We start from the raw sequence: 17918 nt of genomic DNA, 5'->3' as shown, positions 1-17918 counted from the left end.
ATAAGGAAAAGAAAGAATGGGTGAGACCCTGGCTTATTTTGGATATTGCCAAGGCATTATTTGGCTTTATCTCTAAATCAATGCAATATTGTTCATGAAAGGACCCTGCATTTCCCATGAAATTAATCTCTGCCTTCCTTTTCCATTCTGTATCCTAACTATTCTTTTTTCCCGACCAGATGTACATAAAGAAGCTGATGGAGATAATCACTGTAGAGAACCCCAAGATGCCCTACGAGATGAAGGAGATGGCCCTGGAGGCCATCGTCCAGCTCTGGAGGATCCCTGGCTTCGTCACCGAGCTCTACATCAACTATGACTGTGACTACTACTGCGCTAACCTTTTTGAAGACCTCACCAAGCTGCTCTCCAAGGTCCTGAAAAGGAGCTCCTTTGCTGCTTTCTTCCCTATAGACATTTGAGTACTGTAGAAAATGCTTGCTGGTGTCCTTTGTGAGGAGCAAGTCAAAGTGTAATGGGGGCGCTCATGTCTCCAGATGCTTGGGGGGGACATATTCCTGGGTTGAGGTTCTCCGGGGAGCATGTGAGGTACTATGTGTTTGGAGATGGGTAAATGCAGCAGCTGTGCCCGCTGCCAGAAAATATGAATTCACTTCAAGATGAGTCAGATTTTGCATTCAAGAAGAGCAATGTGTGAGATGAGAGAGGACAAGCCTCGGGGGACGGGTTTGAGGACCAGGATTATGATACAGAGGTTTTAATGGAGCTTTAAGACTGACTAGATTTTTCCTGGGTATTTATTTATTTATTACATTTCTACCCCGCTTTCCCCAACCCGAAGGTCGGGCTCAGAGTGGCTGGGTAGTTTTCTTGCTTGCTCAAATAGAGAGATGAGCATTAAATTACCTTTTCTTGATTTCCCAGAATGCCTTTCCTGTTTCTGGACAACTGTACACGACTCACCTGCTATCCCTTGAAGCGTTGCTGACGGTGATTGACAGCACCGAGGCACAGTGCCAAGCCAAAGTACTGAGCAGCATCTACCAGCAGGAGAAGGAAGCTTTGAAACTGAAAACAGAAATGGCTTCTGGAATCAAAGAAACCAGTAAGAACTCTGTGTTTGATGTCTGCATCTTCTTTGCTTCTGCCTTTTGGGATTCTAGACCAGACGGCTGCCTTCTCTCACCGTGGTTCCATTCTGTGTGTGGGGTGTGGCCTAGCCCAGATGCAGCTGTGCCAGAACCTCTCTAACATGACTGTCTTCTTTGGGTATTTTGTCGGCAAGGCTTAAATCCATCCATTTCCTTTTTAATTTTGTACATAAATTTGAGTGGGCTCTTGCCCACTTAAACAATAATTTCATTTCTCCAGAGGCAAATGGCTACAATTCTCAAAGTGAATACATTTATCTACAGAATAACATGGTGAATTTAGAGTGTGTCCATGTCCTCCGTGGATGACTGTAGTCGGTCTCTTTCTGTTGTAGTTGCTGAGGGGCAACTGACAGAAAACAAACCCCCTGTTTCAGAACCACTGGAAGGACGCCCCGCCACGAACGGCTGCTCAGTGGTCGCCCCCATGGACCATCGAGGCTGTCTGGAGGTGGAGGGGGGAAACGATGCAGGTAAATCTGGGGGAACGTTTGTGTGCCATGGACACCTCTAATGTCTTCCTTCCTCCTCTCCTGCCTGTAGTTGTGCTATGATTAGTGGGTGTGCCGTTACTTTTGATGTCCTTGTTCGCACTGTAGGGAGACTAGGCAGCAAAAGGTTAGCTTTGGCCCAAAAGCAGTCAGAAAAAGCTTGACTCCCCATACAGAGAGGACATCTCTTGAGTTCTCTTGCTGTGCCCTCTGGCTGCTTTATGGCCCTGAGCAGAGAGCTCAAAGAGGTTTTACTTTAAAATGTATTGTTTCCCTTCTCTTTTTGGTCTTTTTTTTCAAGTTATAGTGAAGGGAATGAATCTCTAGGATTGATAGCCCTTTGGTGTTCTACCACCGAAGACGGGTTTGGATGGAGGTGGTTAAAATGTCTCTGGGCCGCTTCATATGTTACAATAGAAGCTAATATACATTAATGAGAGAGTGTGCATACTCTCTTCTGTCCCTTAATGTGTGAAACATTTTTGCACCTCTTTCTCCCTCCCTCAGCTGTGTTTCCTCACATTGTGTTTCCACAGTTTCCTCCCAAAAAAAGATAGTCAGGAAGCTTGTACTTTATACAGAGGAAGGTGTTTTACGGTGCATCCACTTCTCCTGAAATGTGTGAAGCAGTCCTGTGTAGTTTTGTGTGGCTAGATCTCAGTATTGGTTCTTGTAGGTTATCCGGGCTGTGTGACCGTGGTCTTGGTATTTTCTTTCCTGACGTTTCGCCAGCAGCTGTGGCAGGCATCTTCAGAGGAGTAACACTGTCCTTCAGTGTTACTCTTCTGAAGATGCCTGCCACAGCTGCTGGCGAAACGTCAGGAAAGAAAATACCAAGACCACGGTCACACAGCCCGGATAACCTACAAGAACCAATGAACTCTGACCATGAAAGCCTTCGACAAGATCTCAGTATTGTTCCCTTGTGGACTTGTATTCTCCTGCAGGACTGATGCTCACAACGAAAGCGGTGCTGTTGGGTTGGTTTAGAGGGGAGGCGGTAGCCTAGTAGAATAAGCGGTACTAGCTGTTGGGAAGGATTTCCCAGGAAAGAACCCTGCTTTTGTTTTCAGCAGAGAAGACCATGCCAAGGAAGCCGACTCGCTTTTCCTGTCTCCTGCCTCCAACAACTGAATTGATAAAGATTAAGAGTAAAAAGAAGGTATGGATTCTTCTTGTGGTTTCTGAAACACTTACAGTAAGTCAAAGATTCTGCTCTCAGCTTACAGTTGAAAGGTTTGGGTGTGTGAGGAAAGGCAAGAGAAGGTAAAGGAAGAAATCAGATCTGAGTATGCCTGAGGGATGGGTGAGTCTTCAGTGAGCGTTTAAATGCGCTGCACCAGACGGAGGCAGGCAGATGTGGGGAGGTCAGGAGCCTCAGTGATGGGGGATTTGTAAGGTAGAAGAAGACAGCTGGAATGGCCGTCTCCTCGGGCTACAGAGACAGCGGTGCGGCAGCAGAGCGCAAGAAGGGTGCCCGGTGAGAGAAGCAGAGGGGAGTGTCTGCATGGATGGAAACAAAAACATCTGAAAACTGTCCCATAGTTTCACTTGTTAGTTTAAAACACTTTCTGACCACTTTTCTGGATGCTCAGAACAGCTTACAAAAAAGAAATCGTCTAGCCTGTATGAGGTAAGGAAAAATGTGGCATCAGGAAGGGAGTTTTTCTCTTCCACCAGTATCATGCCCATAAATCAGACCTGAATCCCCAAGTCTTCCTTCGGCTTCAACTTTTGCTGCTTTTTGAGTTCCGACATTGTCTTAATTCTGAGGGCAATTAGAGACGACCCCCCCCTCCCAATGCTGGCTACAGGGTGAAAAACAGCATTGGAAGGATGCGTCCGTCTTTATTGAGTGATACCTTGTGACCCCTTCCCAACATCCAGCTCTTTAGTACTATTTCCTTTGTTTTTCAACTCAGGTTAAAAGAAGCAGGGCAGAGGTTTAGATTGAATCTGTCCCTTGGTGTTTCAGCTGCTTGTGATGTACAGTTTCACAGAAGGCTGAGCTAATCTCCTCTGTGCTAGGTGTCCCAATTATACAATACATTAGAAATTTTAATGCAGTCAGACATGCTGTTTGCTGCTGGAAGGCGGGTTTTTCTTGCACAGGGGGTTTAGGTTAGGAATGCTCCTGCCGTCTCTTATAGAGAATTAAAGTTTCGGTGGTTGAAATTTGTGCCTGGAGTCATGTTTGAGAAGTAAACCTTGGCTGGAGAAACAAAGAAGGACGAGCTGCTGTACATGTCTATAGGAGCTGGTGTCACACTCGCCAGGAGTGTTGTTTCCTGCTTGTGATGGGCAGTAGCTGAGAACTGACATTTATTCTGGTGCTTTAGTAAAGTTCACGTTGGTGTTTGTGTTGGATCTCCAGACACACACAACCTTTCGTTAACCCTCTCTTGGGTGGTTGCGTATGACATTATACACTTGTGTTACCTATTCGAGAGCCTTAGAAGCCAAATTCTGGTAAATGTGATGAACAGTTAAAGTACATACGCCATGTGCTTTATCAGGAATTGGCTACAACCCTTTTGCAAAACAAAAGGATGAACATGTTGCAGTTCCTTCTAGTACTCCTGGTGCCAACAGTTACTTAAGAACAGAAGAACTTGCATTGTGTTGGGAAAATGTTGCTCAAATTTATTATATTTCTTTATGACCCATATCTCTAACATCGGCTTAGATCTCTAGTAAACATGCTAGGTGAGGGATATCTAGTTCTGAAAACACTGCTGCTCATCTTTGTGTCATTTTAAGGGCATTGCTTTCATCTTCAGGACTCATTCGGGAGACTTGGAAGAGCAGGGAATAGCTTAGGGCTGCAGGGCCACTCCGGGTAACACTCCCTTGTTCCTGCCCCTTTCAGCTCTTGATAAGCGGTTCAGAACAGTTCAACCAAAAGCCGAAAAAGGGGATTCAGTTTCTGCAGGAGAAGAAACTTCTGGCTTCCCCCATGGATAACAATGAGGTGGCCAGGTGGCTGAGGGAGAATCCTAGGCTGGACAAGAAAATGATTGGGGAATTTGTGAGTGACCGGAAGATTGCAGACTTGCTGGACAGTTTCGTGGGGTGAGTAGCAGTGGTCAGCTCTTACCTTTGATTTGGTCATGAAGAAGAAGCCTGTTTGGAGAGTCTGTGCATAGGAAAGTGAATGAAGGGGCTGTTTGAGGATGCCCCTTTATTCTAGCTTTCCTCCAAGGGATTCTCTCCCCATTTTTCCTAACCGCCGCCCTGCAAGATGGGTTGAGCTGAGAAAGAGAGTGGGGGGCAACCGGGCGTCCACTGAGCTTCAGGGGTCTTCTGAGTTCGCACCTTACGCTCTCACCCACTGCACCCCACTGGCTCCCTTGACTTTTGAAACAGATGCATTTGTGTTCATTTTGGTTGGGGTTTCCAGTATATTATGTGCAGAGAAGTATTTGCTGTCTTCCCTAAGGAGGCCTTGGAGGACGGAGAGGTTTTCTGAGCAATACACTGTGATCTGACTGCAGGCAACATAAAGTTGTAATAAATGATGGGATAATCTATAAATTCTTAAATGTGCCCAATACTCACACAGGCATGCAGATTATTGCTTGGGTCCTTCTCTTGCCCTCCCTTCAGTGTTCTAGGGCTCCCTGCATCAGAGCCTGAGTACTAACCATTTACAGATGCACAACAAAGTAATGTTGTGCTCTTTTCTCAGTCGGTAGAGCATGAGACACAATCTCAGGATCATGGGTTCGAGCCCCACGTTGGGCGCCAATTGTAGCGTGAGAATTATTTGAATTATTTGAACACATGAAGCTGCCTTATGATGAATCAGAGCCTTGGTCCATGAAAGTCAGTATTGTCTACTCAGACCGGCAGCTGCTCTCCAGGGTCTCAGGCAGAGGTCTTTCACATCACCTACTTGCCTAGTCCCTTTAACTGGAGATGCCAGGGATTGAAGCTGGGACCTTCTGCATGCCAAGCAGAGGCTCTACCACTGAGCCACAGCCCCTCTCGCAACACACAGAGAATTTTCAGTGCAGTCTCTGTGTGATGTAAGAGTAATAATTCTCACGCTACAGTCCCATAGGCTGTTTATCTTCAGCTATAGATTGTACACTTAAAAGCAGGAGGCTAATATCCTATCAACTGCTTTTGCCTACTTTTGAAGAAGGCAAAGTATAGAAGTCTGAGCAAACCCAACTCCTGCCCATGAAGTCACTGTCAGGAAATAACGTCTTACCTCTTGAGGCCCTCAAAAGCTTTGGGGCATAAGCCTGGCTGTCAGTCACCATCTTCTAACTGTTGCCTTTGCGCCACTGCCTTAATTTCAGGACTTTCCGCTTCCAAGGCTTACGGCTGGATGAAGCCTTGAGGCTCTACCTAGAAGCCTTCCGGCTGCCGGGAGAAGCTCCTGTCATCCATAGACTTTTGGAAGCCTTTACAGAACATTGGCGAGTAAGTTCTGAAACTCATGAGAATCCCTTTAATTTCTTGTTTGTCCACCATTAAGGTAATGTGAAGCAACTCTTTTTGCTAGGCTGGTCTTTCTTCAGAGGTAGTTGGGCAATAATAAAGGAAGAGGCGGGGAGGGGGGGCTATTCAGTCAGGACTTTCCAGCAGTGGGTGGGCACTTCTGTGTGGGAGATTTCCAAAAGCAAGTAAGAGCAACCAGAGAGCAAATGGCAATAAAGAAAATATTTCACTTTGCGGGATTATAACAGTTCTGACTTGCACTGCTGTTTACTTTTCAGAAATCAAATGGGTCCCCATTTGCTAATAGTGATGCTTGCTTTGCCTTGGCCTATGCAGTTATTATGCTGAACACTGACCAGCACAACCATAATGTTCGGAAACAGAGTGTACCCATGACTCTAGAGGTGAGATTTTTAACAGTAGCTACTTCTCTTCATGTCTAGGCATCTCTGTTGGCTGTGCTGACTAAAGAGGCAATAAACCTCTGAATCCCTGTGCCCTCAGGAGACAATTTCCGGGGAAGGCCTCGGCTTCTGTGCCCTGTTCTTGGCCACTGCGTGAGAGTGGATGCTGGACCACTGGTCTGATCCAGCAGCACCCTTCTTGTGCTCTTCTGCTCTTTAAGCGCCTTAGCGTCCCCCCCCTTCAACTTGACTTGTAATTTCCTAAAACATAACGTTACACCCCCCCAAGTTGTAGTACAGTTTGTTAGTGATAAAACACACCTACACTTGACATTGTGATAATAAAGCCTGGTTTGGGCAAGCCATGCAGAAAGAAACTCAAAGAAATATCACAATTTAGGATTAGGTGTTCTTTTGCCTTTCATTGACGTACCTTGATCAGATTCATGGAGTCACTGACGACATACAATACCGACCCCCCCACCCGCTGGAAACCCTGTTTGTGGAACACCCACTTTGATGCCAGTTAGGTGTCATCTGAAATTCCTGTGGGCCTAGTAGAAGCTTTACAGTGGCTGTTCATTGCTCTTTACAGGAATTCCGGAAAAACCTGAAAGGGGTAAACGGAGGCAAAGACTTTGAGCAAGACATGCTGGAGGACATGTACCATGCCATCAAGTAAGAGTTGGTGTTTGCCCCTGGAAGGAGGACGTTATCAGAAAGACCTTCTAACTGATGAGGCGCTCGCCTTTTTCAGCCTCCTCCCAACTTGGTCTGGGACTCTTGTAGGGCTCCATGTAATTTATTAGGCTATCGTCATGGAATACATAGGGCGTTGATGCAAAGGGTTAAAAAATCCCTAATCTTTCTGCTGTCATCTTTGATAGAAATGAGGAGATAGTGATGCCAGAGGAGCAGACTGGCCTTGTGAAGGAAAACTACGTCTGGAGTGTGTTGCTGCACCGTGGGGCCACTGATGAAGGACTCTTTCTGCACGTGCCGCCTGGCAGCTATGACCACGACCTCTTTGCCATGACGTGGGGGCCAACTGTTGCCGCCCTCTCCTATGTTTTTGATAAAAGCCTAGATGAAACAATAATCCAGAAGGCGCTCGCTGGATTCAGGTAACTTGTTTTCACAGCATTCAGCAGAGCTGCCTTTTTTAATGGGGCTGTTCATTATTTCGGCTGACCGACGCGTCTTTGGCCAAGAGGTGTAGCGCTTGAGCCCAATGACAACACAGTGGGCTGGAAAGTGGGTGTCTGTGCTGCAAGGTTCTTTTTTTCCCCTTGGCCCTGGCAGGTAGGGGTGGCTCTTCTGTCTGCCCGCTTTGGACACTGCCATTCTTAAGCTATGATGAAGCTGTGTCACATCATGGCCTTGTGAAAGTCGACATCAGTGAATGAATGTTGGCACCGGAATGTCTCTGGCGAGGCTCCTCGCTGTTATGTCTGATGCAAACAAAGCTTTATGTAGAGTAAGGTGGAGTAAGGTGACTTGGGGGGTGGGGATTGCAGAAGACTCAGCGAGTGGGTTGTTCTTCCATTGCTGCGGTTTGTCTTTCAGGAAATGTGCCATGATAGCTGCCCATTACGGCCTGAGTGATGTTTTTGACAATCTGATCATTTCCCTCTGCAAATTCACAGCCCTGAACAGTGAGGTGAGTCCGCAAGGGGCTTGGAGTGACCTTGAAGCTGGTTTCAAACTGTAGGCTAACGATAACTGTGGTTGCGGAAAATGCTGAAAAGGGAAGGAGGAACTCGAGGGAAACTCTCCTGATCGGCAGGGGAGGGAGGGAGGCAGGGTGGGGGGGAGTGAATCGCCTGTCGTGCAGGTGGAACCCCTCAAGTCAGGGGTGGATTGTACGGAAAGAAGGTCCTCCTTGCCCAAATGCAGAAGCACCGCAGCCCACCAGCACTGACCGCTCCCTGTTCTTGGGGCAGGGCCAGAGATGGGTGTGGGCTACAACCCCCAGGTGGTTTTTGAATGCCTGTTCAAATGCCCCAGCCCCTTATAAAATGCTGGGGGGTGGGGGGAGGGACACAGACAGTGCAGGCTCTGTGATTGCATTGGGAGCAGTAGCTGCCTGCTTTTACACCCATTTTTTTAAATAGGCTCCCCCCCTATTTTCCATTAAGTAGAGGAGGGAGGAGTGGGTGTGCAAGCCACTCCTCCCAGGGACATGGAATGATTATTCCCCATCCAGTAGGGGTTACTGAGGGGTCATTCTGTAATCGTGTGTGATGATTGGCTGTCACATTCAGAACTCCATCGCACCCCCACATGGAAGTCCGGGCAAGGAATGCCGAAAGTCCTGGCTAAGCAGAAGTCACCTTCTTGGTGGATGCCGGGACCCAAACGCTCACTGTGACCCCCACCGCAAACACGGGGGGCTTCTTTAAGTGCTGCCATCATTTTTGTGACTCCTCCTGACCGCCTTGGCCTGCTTCACAGGCCCCTACCAGCTCTGCCTACCACAAGCCCCTGAGGAATGCATGGGAATGGGTCAGAGACTTGGATGCAGCTTGGATGGGCTGCCTTTTGGACTCCTCTTCAATCAGTCTTTTAGCAGCTGTCCACGTGCTGCACACCAGGAAAGGGGGAGTGGGAGGACAGAAACGCGGCTCAGTTGAAACTGGCAGAGGCTGCCGCTTGCACCTTCCAAGCTGTGCGTCAGCGTCCTTTGCTGGGAAAAGGAGGAAAGCCGGGGAAGAGGAGACAGAACTCGGCGGCATAGGAAGCCTGCAAGACAGCTGCTCCCGGTGGGACCCAGGCAGTCTCCCAAATTTGTCCGGCGTCTCAAAGAATCCCAGAAAACATTTGGGTGTGCAGGAACTGACTGGCAAAAGCATCGAGGGTGTGCTTTGGTGATTGTTCCAGCTTCCTTCCAGCTCCTCCACACATCCCTCACACAAACACAGACACAACTGTGTAATGTAAACGGAAAGTCTGTTAGACAGCAAATGGTGGAAGGGCCTGAGGACTCCAGACACCACTGCCCAGGGACTGCTTGGAGCCGGATTGCTCCTTTGCTGGGGCGGCATGGAGTGAAACCACCCCCAAACCAGCAGCCATTGTAACTGGAAAGCATCAGTATCTGGAGTGTCATCAGTGCACGTGGTCCTTTTCAGAGTGGCATAAACAAAAGGAGGGTGCGTGCTTTGAACAAGAAGAGAATGGAGCTTTGCTGGCCGCAGAAGATGCAAGAAATGGGGCACAGAGGACCGGAGAGAAGACGACTCCGCCAGGAAGTGCATGAGACACCCAGAAAATTAGTCAATTGTTTTGGATTTCTGTTGCCAGAAGTTCTATTGTAAGAACAAACAAAAGGGTTGGTTTTTATGGTCTGGTACAGGGAGAAGTAGACTGCTTGGCAACTGTCTAGAAAGAGCAAAGAAAAGGGAGGAATGAGAGAAAAAGATTTTGTCTCTGGTCAGAGGGGTGAATAGAAACATGGTCAAAATATATGGAATTAATTATGGAGCAGATTAATTGGGAGGGATTTGAGGTTTGGACATGTTGAGAGGGTAACAAGACCGTTTGCTAGAAATAGCAGGTAGTAGGAGATGGCAGAAGTGGAAAGGGGAAAACGTTCTCGGGTAGGGAGGTCCAGTTCCACGAGTTTTGGCTCTAATGAGATTACTCAAGGACAAGAGAGAATATTTGGTGATTCCAGCATCTTTCACAGGGCTGGTGGGAAAAGCCATCAGACATACACCATCCAAGTAAGATGCAAAGATTGTGCCTGACTTGTCCCTTGTGCAGAGAGTTTAATAGCAATGTTTAGTAACAGCGTAGACCTGCCTTGTGCACTTGCTTAAGTACATATGATGCATGCTTTAAACCTTCCTGTACAAAGACTGTAGCAAGTCGAGGAATGTTGATATGGATGAAGGTGCCGCTTCAGATACAGTGGACCCAGATCCACTTCTTGTTTCATATGTGACAACCTGTACCTTAAAAGGAAGCCTGCTGGCTAGCAGGTAATGTTGAAGTGAGATTGGTGTTATATGGGCCAAATTGGCTCCATTTTGCCTAAGCTGGAACTTCCAAATTGGTTTGCAAGGTAGTTTAGATAAAACGTGTTACTGTAGCTAGTCTTTGAAATCAGCAGAGCATGAGCGACTGTGGCCAGGGTTTTGTCTTGCAGGCAAGGGGCACAGATTCCACACCGTTCTCCAGTTTGTTAACAGCTCCAGTCCTTCTCGTCAACAGCTGTTTGTTCCCTAACCGGTTCTTCTTGGCTGACACTGAGCGAGAGGGCAGGCTCCCTGACTTCTGTTCTCCCCTCTTCTCCCCTGCAGTCCATTGAGAACCTGCCCACTGTTTTTGGAAGCAACCCAAAGGCCCACATAGCAGCGAAGACCGTGTTTCACTTGGCCCATCGCCATGGTGACATTCTGCGGGAGGGCTGGAAGAACATCATGGAGGCCATGCTGCAGCTTTTCAGAGCAGAGCTGTTGCCAAAAACCATGGTGGAGGTAAGGAAATGGGTAGCGGGGCGGGTAATGGGGTCATCATGCACACAAACAAATTCTACCTCTGTACCCATTAGATCAATTTATGAAAAGAGTACAGGATGCCAGCCTTGAATACTATAAGTAATCTTTTCATATACTGAACATAAATAACAAAAAATCAAACTTAACAAAAAGTCATGCAAAATCAGCCCATAATGCAATCTTCAGATACATGTATCCCATTCGTAGTCAAATGAGGCTGTTCTCATATCAAATTTTAGCATTTCATGCTGATGAACAGCTGCACAGATGGCAGTCTAGATATCTGCACCGTTTCATGGGCAAATTTCCTCAGTGTCCTCTCCAATGCTTATCCACATAAAACAAAATATTGCACATACATTATTACTTAGTTACAAATATAAACTTAATACAATTACAAAACCATAAAAAGCGGACTACACTTAAGCTTACCTCACCAACGTATTATCTAGACACATCAAATTCCATGCAATTATCCATTATAATCATGTTTCATAATGTTAAGTAGCATTCAAAGTAAGGGCTGTAACTACTTCACTTAAATACTGTCTGTTAGTATTTAAGTGAAGTAGTTAGAGCCCTTACTTTGAATGCTACTTAACATGAAACATGATTATGATGGACCAGCAGTCTAGCTGCAGCTTCTGACCACTCTTCAAGGGTAGCCCAAAGTGGAGCACATTTCAGTAGTCCAGTCTAGGTGTGGCTAAGGCATGGATCACTGTGGCTAGATCTGACTGACCCAGAAACAGATGCAGCCGATGCACCAGCTGAAATGGGGCAAAAGGGGTGGCAGTAAATGTGGCTCTCTTGGTTGTAATTGTGAATGTGGCTGTCCGTGACCTTCGAAGAGAGCATCACTGAAAATAGGAGACACCACCCCCCGAGTTCAATCTCCAGGTCCTCCGGTAAAAATGAATTCCTGTTAGCATTGCTGGGAAAGATGACATCCCTGCCCGAGAGCTGCCACCAGTCAAATAAGGCAATTCTCGGCTGGACAAACCAATGGCCTAGGTTGATGAAGGGCGCCAGTAATGCCCTGTTATCTGATGCTGTGGTGTTGGTGTGCTGAGTAGCTTTGAAGCTCTTCCTTTAAATTTCTCCGTTGCTAATAGTGAATGCTAGAGGTGTAACAAACAGAACATCGATTGCATGTACATGTTAATTAATCAAAGTCACGAGGTTTTTTTTAATGTTTCATATATTTAAATATAGAAACACTCTCAATGGAATAAGTTTGTAAACATGGGGAAAGGAATATGAGATTGTTGAGTTATTTATGAAAGGCATACCAGCTGTGTACAGGCAGATAGCTAAGCGAAACATGGCAGAAAAATGGGCACATGCTGTGAGTACAGGAAGAGTACAGGCTTGGTGTACTAAAATTGTGGAGTAAAGATTATGCAAAACTAAGTGTTTCTCATACTAGAGAGATCTGGAATATTATCATGCTATAGTAGACTTTCTCAATTGAGAAGATTTTTTTAAAGGTTCAGAAAGAGGGAATGCAGGGGAGCAAAATGGCACGTGGCACTGGAAAAATGTCGCTGGTCGTGGTTAAATGAAGACTTACAGCTTGTAAGTGATGTGTGGTGAGAGACGCATTCCTACTAAAAGAATTGCTATGCGGCTCCCTCCTGCTTCCTCCTTGGTCACTCAGCTGACTGTATAATTGCCACCCCCCACCAACAATAACCTCTTGCAATCAGAAAATGAAAAGTTCTGCCAGTACTCTTTGGCTTCATTCAAAGCACATTGAACAAGAGTTGTCATTATTAGAGTTTAAGATCATTAAAGTGCGTAGTGGAAGTTTTTTTCCTCTGAAAAGTGAGTAGGGGGCTCAGTCAATTCAGAGCGTTCCATTCAGAGAATAGAAGCCTTGCTTTCTGAGGGGCTATCTGTTAACCTAAAGCGGGCCATAATAGGTCATGCTGATTAGGAATGATGCAGTTTTCTGTGGGTTGATTCTGGGTAGGAAGCCTGATAAGTGTTAGTTTAGGTTATACCCACAATACATTGGTTTGATTCACAGGTTGAAGATTTTGTGGATCCCAATGGCAAGATCTCTCTGCAGCGTGAGGAGACACCTTCCAACCGGTGGGTAGCCCAGCCAGTGTGGCCAGTGAGCAGGCAAATGTGCTCGAGGACAAGCCTGTTAGTTATGGGAGAGGAGACTGCTTCGTTGTTCAATAACACACTGTGTCCTTCTTTTGTAGTGGTGAGTCCACGGTGTTAAGTTTTGTTAGCTGGCTGACACTCAGTGGCACAGAACAATCTGGCATGAGAGGGCCCTCTACAGAGAACCAGGAGGCCAAGCGAATGGCTTTAGAGTGTATAAAGGTAATGAATGGCCAGTATGGGGCATGTGGGCCCAAGGATGGGGACAGTGGGATCTGTCTGCCTGCCCGCCGGAATGGCACTTGGCAGCAAGGGAGGAAGCTAGGACTGCGCTAGCATCGGTGTCCTGTAAATTCATGTGGGAAATCTGCTTCTTTCCAAGGCAGCATTTATTGTCCTTTGCTCTTCCTCCAAGGATCTCGTAGTTCTATTTTGTTTTCACCACAAATGTGTGAGGAGGTTAAATGAAGAGAGGGCAACTGGCTCAAGGACACACCCAGGGAACTCCCTGGCAGTGTAGGTAAAAAAAAAAAAAAATTGAATCCTACTTCCCAAACTTCAACCACCTAGTTTCTCTCCATGGAGGTGGAGAAAATGTCAGTAGCTGCTGAGCTGAGGAGATGCCCTGGTCACTGTCCGAGCAAGAGAGCTCATGCTTCTTCATGTGTTCAGTTTTGAGCACCGCAATTTAAGAAAGATGTAGACAAGCTGGAACTTGTCCAGAGGAGGGCAACAAGGATGGTGAGGGGTCTGGAGACCAAGTCCTGTGAGGATAGGTTGAAGGAGCTGGGTATGTTTAGCCTGAAGAGGAGAAGACTGATAGGGGATATGAGAACCATCTTCAAGTACTTGAAAGGCTGTCATAGAGAGGATGATGCTGAGTTGTTTTCCATTGCCCCACAAGGTCGGACCAGAACCAACGGGTTGAAATTAAAAGAGTTTCCATCTAGACATTAGGAAGAATTTTCAAACAGTTAGAGCAGTTCCTCAGTGGAACAGGCTTCCTTGGGAGGTGGTAAGCTCTCCTTCCCTGGAGGTTTTTAAGCAGAGGCTAGATGGCCATCTTTCAGCAATGCTGATTCTATGAACTTAGGCAGTTCATGAGAGGGAGGGCATCTTGGCCATCTTCTGGTCACTGGGGGGGTGTGGGAGGTAGTTGTGAATGTCCTCCATTTTGCGGGGAGTTGGACTAGATGACCCTGGTGGTCCCTTCCAACTCTATGATTCTATGATTCTTCCCACCCACAGTGGGCGTGATGCGTCTGCAGTAGTAGCCTTGTTTGTGCCTCAGTGTGCTGTGGGGAAGGGTTAACCCTGGCACCCTCTGAGGCAGGGCAGTCATTCTCTCATTGATGAATCATGTAGCCAGCCTTCACAGCTTTTGGGAACAAGCCACGTGCCCCTTCCCTTCTGTCTGACACAGCCACCCCCACTGCCCCCTCCGGACAGCATCATGGAAAGAGGGGGAAGCTGAGGTGGAGCAACTTGTACTTCCTGACCCCACATTTTGAAAGCTTCCCCTCAGGCTGGGGACTTTCTCTTGGCCTACACATGCAGCAGAATGAGGTGGGGGAGTGGACGATGCCACTCCAGACTAGAGATGGAGGATGCCATTTTTAAAAAGAGCTCCTACAAATGAAAAATTAGTGTGTCAGAAAGGATGGTTTTAGTTCAGCCGTCTCTCTGTTGCGTACTTTCCTACTTGCATCAAAAATGTAATCACCCACCCCCGCAATCTAAAGTGGTGCAGTCCCTGTTATTCTCTCAACCCTTGACCACCTTGTTTGGTTGCTTGTGCGGACGGAGCCTTTGCCATTGGTAAATTATGACAGGGACGCTGCAGGAGATGGCCGTGGCTTCCAAAATGGGGAACTGAGGTAGTCAATCACTGTACTTTTGTGACTAAGTTTTTAGATTTTGTGATTCACTAAAAACCACGTTATCTTATATAACCAGTCACTGTAAGTGATGATACAATTTATTTTGAATTGTAAACTATTCCTTTTTATTGTAAATACTTCAGAAAATAGTAAAATTAAGTTATATGCACAATATATACAAGTTACCAGTAACCAACCCATCAAGGATCATGCCAGGGATCAATGTCCACACAGACAGCACGCAAGCATGTCTGGGGAGAATGTCCCTTACAGACTGTTAGCAACAAGTCTGGGGGATAAAGTCCCAATTTATCTCAATTTTCAAGCCCTTTTTATACAATTTTGGAGGCTCTTGCTCTGGGAACCAATAAGATTGTGTTGTGGGAATATTGTCATTTCCCCAAACTTCAAAAGGACTTCAAGACTTGTGATGCGTGAAATCAGATTAAATGTCTGTTCCCAAGCATCTACCTTTAACCTTGATGTCATAAATTGATGGATGGCATCAGGAGATTTTATATAAACAGCATCTTTCTCAAAACATTGTTAAGGTTCACACATATGTCTGCCCGTTGTCTGGTTATTAAGTCAAAACATCCTCTAACCTTAAAGTTATATATAATTGCATCTTGATTATACTTAAAAGCGAAGAAATCTCTAAAAATTCATCTAGGCAGATGAAAAGGCAGAGAAACTGAAATGCAAAAGGTGTCTAGTCAGTTTTTTCTCTAAACTATTATCTGTCAGTTGGCTCACAGCCTAGACCATCAGCTGGTCTCTGAGTAATGCTTCTCTCTGTTGTTTCACTTCTCATAGACATTCAGTTATTTAGACAAAACATTGAGGACTGAGAATGAATGCATTTAAAGCCGTAAAATGTCAATACTATAATCAATATATTGAAAATCATAACAGGGAGGTCAGGTGCTGGATTTTAGACCGCCCCTCCCCCCGCAAATTCAAAATGAAAGACTGTTTGGGGCCCAGGCTGAATCTCAGCTGATCCAGGTTCTGGACTCTTAAGAGGCCTCCCAGACACGGTAGTTGTAGCACCTCAGCACTGAACTGGGAGGTGATTTTAAGGAAAAGAGTGAAGTTTTGTTGAGCTCTATTTTGGTGCTACACATCTCTAAACTTCTGAGGTTCTTAATTCGGTAGTGGAGGGGAGGAAGTGCTGGGATTCCAGTCATATCTCAAAGTGAATTCCCCAAATGAGGGCTGCATCAAAAGTCTCTGTGGGAAAATACACTCGGGACCTTTTCAGAGATGCTTTCATTTCCTTGTACTTCATATATTCATGGATAGGCCCCTGGCACAAATTAATTAAGCATTGTTTTTCTCCTGAGGCTCATCCGTCTTCATTTTCTCTCGTATAGCAATGTGATCCAGAGAAGTTGATCACTGAAAGCAAGTTTCTGCAACTGGAGTCCCTTCAGGAACTAATGAAGGTGTGTGTGTGTGTGTGTGAGAGAGAGAGAGAGAGAGAGAGAGAGAGGCTGACAAGCACTTTCAACCTTTGTGGGCTGTATGGAAGGATGTGCGCTAAGTGACGTGAAAAAAGATTCCTGTCCTGTGAACACCTGGGAAACACTGCCTGCTGTGTTGGTATGACTCTGTCACAGAAGGTTTTGGCCAGGCACCGCTCTGGAGATGATGGAGAGCCTGCAGAATCTTCTCTTGCCGAAACTCCTGACAATGCATTCTTCATCAGTTTCTCTGATGTAACGGAGGATACAAATACCTATAGAAACCTCAGTAGAACTGCCACTGTTGACTCTCTCAGACTGCCAGAACACCTTGTTACAATCCTCCTTGATAGAGAGCAAATTTATTAGAAGATAAACTGGAAGCTGATTTGGGTATGCTGAGCATAGTATGAAAAACCCAATGTGCAGAATATGCGCCTGGGGGCATTAAAAGTATTTTTTTTAAAACAACAACAACAAGATTTTTATAGAATGGCAAAAAAAAATCAAAATAAATGTAGTTCACTGGCAGAAAACTGGTATGGATTACAGATACAATCCCTTTCCCAAAATGGTGTCAGACACATTTCTTAGCCCAGGCAAAAAAGCAGGAAATTCATCCCAGCCATAGTAAAGTATCTTCTGGAAGCTGAAACTGAGTGAAGAAAAGCTACAGGCAGTAGAACCAACAGTGAAAACAAAACAAGCCCATAAGTATAAGTCAGTAAAAACAACTTGTGTGTTAAGTGCTGTCAAGTCGCTTCTGACTTTTATGGGGGAAACTATGAATTAATAACCTCCAAAGTATCCTAATGTTAACAGCCTTGCAGCAGGCCTTGCAAACTGAGGGTTGTGGGCTTCCTTTACTGTGTATCCGACCTGGGGGTACCATCTTCCAGCACTGTATCTTTTTTTTCTCATTTTGGGTTGTCCCATCATAAAGTTTTCAAGGTATGAGATGATCAGAAGTGGTTTACCATGGCCTTCTTCTGTGCAGTACTAACCAGGGATATCTGAAGCGTCACTGCGCTAGACCCTCCCACTACTGCTGCTGCCCAGTAGCTAGCCTTCAAGGATTCCTCCGCCCCCATCCCCATTGAAACTGCCTGTTCTCTTCTGCTGTGGCTGTTGATCCATGAACAGGGTGGATGCATCTCAGTCTGGTGTCTCAACTGTCACCAGTTCTGCCTTGAGTGACTTCTGGGGGTTTACTCTTTTGACAGAGTTTAAACTCCTGATGGTACTGCTCTCTGCTTTGCTGACACACACAAACCCCCTCACCACGTTAAGGTGTGAGTCCAAGAGGGGGGAACGTGGGCATACAAGCGGTATAATATAAAACAATCTAAAATGTTGATAAATTGTCCTGAGGCTTGGTGCAGATCATGAAACATCTGGAAAAGGCAGGTAACAGGTGAGCCTCAGAGGGAAGAACTTTCCAAGGGTGAGCCGCCGCCACCCTGCCTCGGGTTTTTGGCTGTAGATGAGGCAGAGCT

The 17918-nt window shown here is 46.1% G+C and overlaps 1 protein-coding gene across 1 annotated transcript in view; it reads left to right on the top strand.

The window, feature by feature from the left end:
• The window catches only part of GBF1 (golgi brefeldin A resistant guanine nucleotide exchange factor 1), an 89294-nt gene that overhangs the window by 53442 nt on the left and 17934 nt on the right, over nucleotides 1–17918 (top strand). The window contains exons 15-28 of the mRNA XM_056850558.1: nucleotides 180–374; nucleotides 886–1066; nucleotides 1448–1585; nucleotides 2677–2765; nucleotides 4473–4675; nucleotides 5911–6034; nucleotides 6331–6456; nucleotides 7052–7134; nucleotides 7344–7580; nucleotides 8023–8116; nucleotides 10761–10937; nucleotides 12991–13055; nucleotides 13175–13298; nucleotides 16333–16404. Of these exons, the coding sequence (XP_056706536.1) occupies nucleotides 180–374; nucleotides 886–1066; nucleotides 1448–1585; nucleotides 2677–2765; nucleotides 4473–4675; nucleotides 5911–6034; nucleotides 6331–6456; nucleotides 7052–7134; nucleotides 7344–7580; nucleotides 8023–8116; nucleotides 10761–10937; nucleotides 12991–13055; nucleotides 13175–13298; nucleotides 16333–16404 (1908 nt within the window). The remainder of the gene's footprint in view (nucleotides 1–179; nucleotides 375–885; nucleotides 1067–1447; nucleotides 1586–2676; nucleotides 2766–4472; nucleotides 4676–5910; nucleotides 6035–6330; nucleotides 6457–7051; nucleotides 7135–7343; nucleotides 7581–8022; nucleotides 8117–10760; nucleotides 10938–12990; nucleotides 13056–13174; nucleotides 13299–16332; nucleotides 16405–17918) is intronic.

This window comes from Euleptes europaea, chromosome 5 (genome assembly GCF_029931775.1).
Source record: "Euleptes europaea isolate rEulEur1 chromosome 5, rEulEur1.hap1, whole genome shotgun sequence".
NCBI lineage: Eukaryota > Metazoa > Chordata > Lepidosauria > Squamata > Sphaerodactylidae > Euleptes > Euleptes europaea.
This window is presented reverse-complemented; position numbering and strand designations above follow the sequence as displayed.